The sequence below is a fragment of the Merops nubicus genome, unplaced genomic scaffold, assembly GCF_000691845.1.
Source record: "Merops nubicus isolate BGI_N331 unplaced genomic scaffold, ASM69184v1 scaffold28189, whole genome shotgun sequence".
Lineage (NCBI taxonomy): Eukaryota > Metazoa > Chordata > Aves > Coraciiformes > Meropidae > Merops > Merops nubicus.
Window position 1 is genome coordinate 1 of NW_008630657.1, and position 3,730 is coordinate 3,730.

The following is a 3,730-nucleotide window of genomic DNA, read 5'->3' on the forward strand; positions in this document are numbered from 1 at the left end:
CACCCAAAGCCAGGGACACACTCTCCCAGCCCCTGCAGGACGGGACGCTCGGGGACAGGAGCAGGTCCTGGGTGGGGGGCAGTGACACCCAAACTCGAGCCCGTGGTGACGCTGCCCCGTGTGCCAGGCTCAGCTGGGGCAGAGGCACCAACTTCCCCACTGCAGCAGCTGGAGCAGAGACACCCAGCTCCACAGCGGGTCCTTCGAGAGGATCTCCACCTTTGCTTTGTCCTTCCTCTTCTCTCCCCTGCTTTTAAAAATAACTGGGATTTGGCGAGATGGCCAAAAGGGCCTTACTGGGTGTCTGGAGCTGACCTGGGGCATACGCCACCTCGCACCCCCTGCAAGCAAACCCAGCATCCCCCCTGATGTGAGGAGCAACGTTCACCTACCTGCAAGCCCCTGAGGGGAGCCGACTGGTGTGGAGGGGTTTGAGGAGAAGTTATTGCTAGAGTGATCGGGGGAATAAATCTGGAGCGAGAGAAGCGGGGCACGGTCAGCAGCACCCACCCCTGAGGTGCCCTCCCCCTCCCCGGGCAGGACCCCCCACCAACACCACCCTGTGGCACCCCCCTTCCCTTGCCAGCTCCCAGCCAGCAGGATGGCCCAGCCCAGCTGTCCTCCCCCTGACGCTGGTGTCCCTCTGTCCCCACTGCCACCACCTCGACAGCTGCGGCCTCTGCTCTCCAGGTCCCACCTCAGAGCAAAGCAAGAGCCTCAAGAAATGCGTGCAGGATGCAGAGCTGGCACCCTGCTGCCACCACGCAGAGGGAAAGGAGACAGAGGGAGCCCCAGGCTCTGACAGCCCAGTGGGACCAGTGCCCTGCAGTCTGAACCAGCATATCCAGGGCCACGACCACCGGGACCTGCGAGTCCTGCTGTGAGTGCCACGCAAGGTCATCTTGCCATGCCAGTGCCAGGCTGGGCAGCTACAGAGCTGGCTGATGGGCACGTGTCTGTGGGACCACCCTAAAATTAGTGCCTGAGTCTCCCCATCTACCCAAAGGTGCTTTTTGCACAGCATGAGGACTCAGTACAGCAGCACACAGCGGGGGAAAACCCTTCTCTCAGGGGCTGCCGTGGTTTTGGGGTGCATTCACTTCTCAATGGTCCCCCCTCCCTGCTGCCTAGAAGGTCCCTGCTCTAGGGGGGGGTCCAGCACTGCAACATGATGGGGCCAAGGGTCTGCAGAAAGTCTTACTGAAGCTAGTGCCTTCCCGAGCGCGTCTCCCGAGCTCCCAGCCGTGGTTCCTCTGTTACCTGCCAAGAGAGGACACAGCTCACTGCCAGGGCCCCTGGAACCCAGCAGGACAAGGCTCCCTGCCGAGAGAGGACACAGAGCTCACTGCCAGGGCCCCTGGAACCCAGCAGGACAAGGCCCCAGGAGGACAATGTGCCCCGCTCAGAGAGGGCACAGAGCTCACTGCCAGGGCCCCTGGAACCCAGCAGGACAAGGCTCCCTGCTGAGAGAGGACACAGAGCTCACTGCCAGGGCCCCTGGAACCCAGCAGGACAAGGATCCCGTGCAAGGCCTCTGGGGTCACCTGCTCCAAGACTGGAATTTCTTGCTCCTACCACTTTGCTTGAGAGTTAACTGGATGCTCAGCTTGGAACAGCCCCAGCGAGGGCACACACCCCCAGCAGCATCCGTGGGGCTGCAGGAAGGTCCTTCTAAGACACTGTGCTGAAGGTGTCATGACATCAACAGCAACCAAATGTCTCTGCTGCAGCACAGTCCATTCGGACAGGCATCTTAAGCCCCTACAATCCCAAACTTCCTTCCCCTCCTCTAAAAAAAGGGGTTTTCTATGAATCAAGGTCAGGATCCTCATTTCCTGGGGAACGTGAGTTCATTCCAAGTAGCAGGTGTTGTAACGAGTTCAGCAGAGTTAGAGATCAAAGTGCTGAGGGGTTGAAGGTGGTATCCAAATGTGGTACAAACATTCCCCTTCCCGATTTAGACCAACACCTTCACACACACCCCCACCTCCCCTCAATGCAGGTGCAAACCCTTCCCGCAGCTCCTGCAAACCACGGCACCTCCAAGAGGTAATGCCACAGATCCTGGTCTCCCAAATCCACCAAGGGAGGTGTGAACACCCAGCCAGCCCCTCCGTGCCCCAGGTACCCCGCAGCAGTAACTCTGCTGAGCTCCTTCCCCACGCATCAACTCCACGAGTGAGTGACACACAGGGGACAAAAAGTGCCCGGGGTATGTGGGATGCAGATGCCAGAGCCTCAGGCATCAGAGCTCTGCACAGGGCTCAGATTTTCGGGTGAAGCCTGTGCCTGGCAGCAGGGAGGGTCTGTACATACCCATCATGGTGTCTGTGCCGCTGATCGGGGGGGTGTGACTGGAGACGCCGTACGGCGTGGAGGCCGAGGAGAAGCCAGACACAGAGGGGAGGCCGCCGTTAACCTCTCCTGAATGAAGCTGGTAGTTCTGGTGGAGAGGGGGAGAGGAGTGAGAAGTGTCCTCGAAAGGCTGCGGGGGCTCTGGTGGCCAGGCCAGGACCCAGCTCCTCCCCCCCTGCAGCTGCCCTGAGCCACCAGCTACAGGATGAGGTGAGACGCTGCTGCTGGAGCCCCCCAGCCCCATGGGGCAGTGTGGGGATGGGGAGAGGGATGGGGACAAGGATGGGGACAGGATGGGGACAGGGATGGGGACAGGGATGGGGACAGGATGGGGACAATGTGTTACCATGCGTTCGTGCTGATGTAAACTGTTGAAGCCACTGGACTGTGGGAGTGGGGAGGAGGAGCTGCCCAGCATGGCACCGTAACTCGACTGGCTCATGGCACCTGGTGAGCTCCACAGGTCTGGCGAGTTGTGGAGCCCGTCTGGAAGGAAAAGCAGAGCTGAGCAGGGCAGAGATGTTGGCACATGTCCCACGGCCCACAGCGGGGCAAGCCAGCCTGGGCTGAGGGGTTGCGTCTGCCCCGAGCTCCCTCCATCCCACAGGCTAAAAAACCCTCCGTCCCACAGGCTGTGCCAAGGCCTCCCGTGGCCCCTGATGGGCCAGGCAGCTCCTGCTCTGCCCGGCCTGCAGGACACCAGCATTGTTAACAACTCACCTGCCATATAAAAGGCCCCGGGATACACAGTGCTGGAGGGTTTGGAGGGAGTATATCCAGCTGGATCCCTGCTGTAGTCATCACCTGAGTTGGATGGATACACCTGCAGGGCAGGAAAGGGGTTGGAGAGATGTCCTTGGCCACTCACGGCCCCACACGCTCCCCGTGGGTCACCCCAGCCACCCCCAGCTTCAGCTTCACTTCTGCTCCTGGCAGTGGGTGGCAGAGCTGGCCCCATGGTGGGGCTGGGGGGCACTGGAGCAGCTCAGAGGCTGAGGGACAGGGACACTGCCCAGTCCCCTCCCCTCTGCCCCCCTGCAGAAGGCACTGGTGCCAGCAGAACGTTCAGCTCTCTGCGCTGGTTCCTTTTCCTGCAGTCAGAACTTCTGATGGGTAACCAGGCACCGTTTCTGGGTGCTGGGGCTGGTGAGGCTCCAGGACCTGCCACACGCTCAGTGGTGGCACCAGAGTGTGGCCCCTGCTCCAGCCCGGCCCCACGACTGCAGTAGGGGCCAAGCTGGGGGCTGAGCAGCCCCCCAAGGGATGTCACACCCCCAGGGACAGCTCCCAGCAAGCCTCTGGCCAGCTGTCTGCAGCACCCTTCAGCAGGGTTATTTTTCTCATCATTATTGCATATTAAGCAAAATAGAAGCCT

At 60.9% G+C, this 3,730-nt stretch overlaps 1 protein-coding gene across 1 annotated transcript; it reads right to left on the minus strand.

The window, feature by feature from the left end:
* Positions 1 to 392: 392 nt before the first annotated feature.
* LOC103779739 (transcription factor E2-alpha-like) lies at positions 393 to 3,313 on the minus strand (the record flags this gene model as incomplete). Its single annotated transcript, XM_008947384.1, has 5 exons — positions 3,076 to 3,313; positions 2,702 to 2,841; positions 2,317 to 2,443; positions 1,202 to 1,260; positions 393 to 471 (listed from the first exon to the last, which is right to left on the minus strand). Coding segments are annotated over exons 1-5 (643 nt in total), but the record flags the coding sequence as incomplete, so codon positions are not given.
* Positions 3,314 to 3,730: the final 417 nt, after the last annotated feature.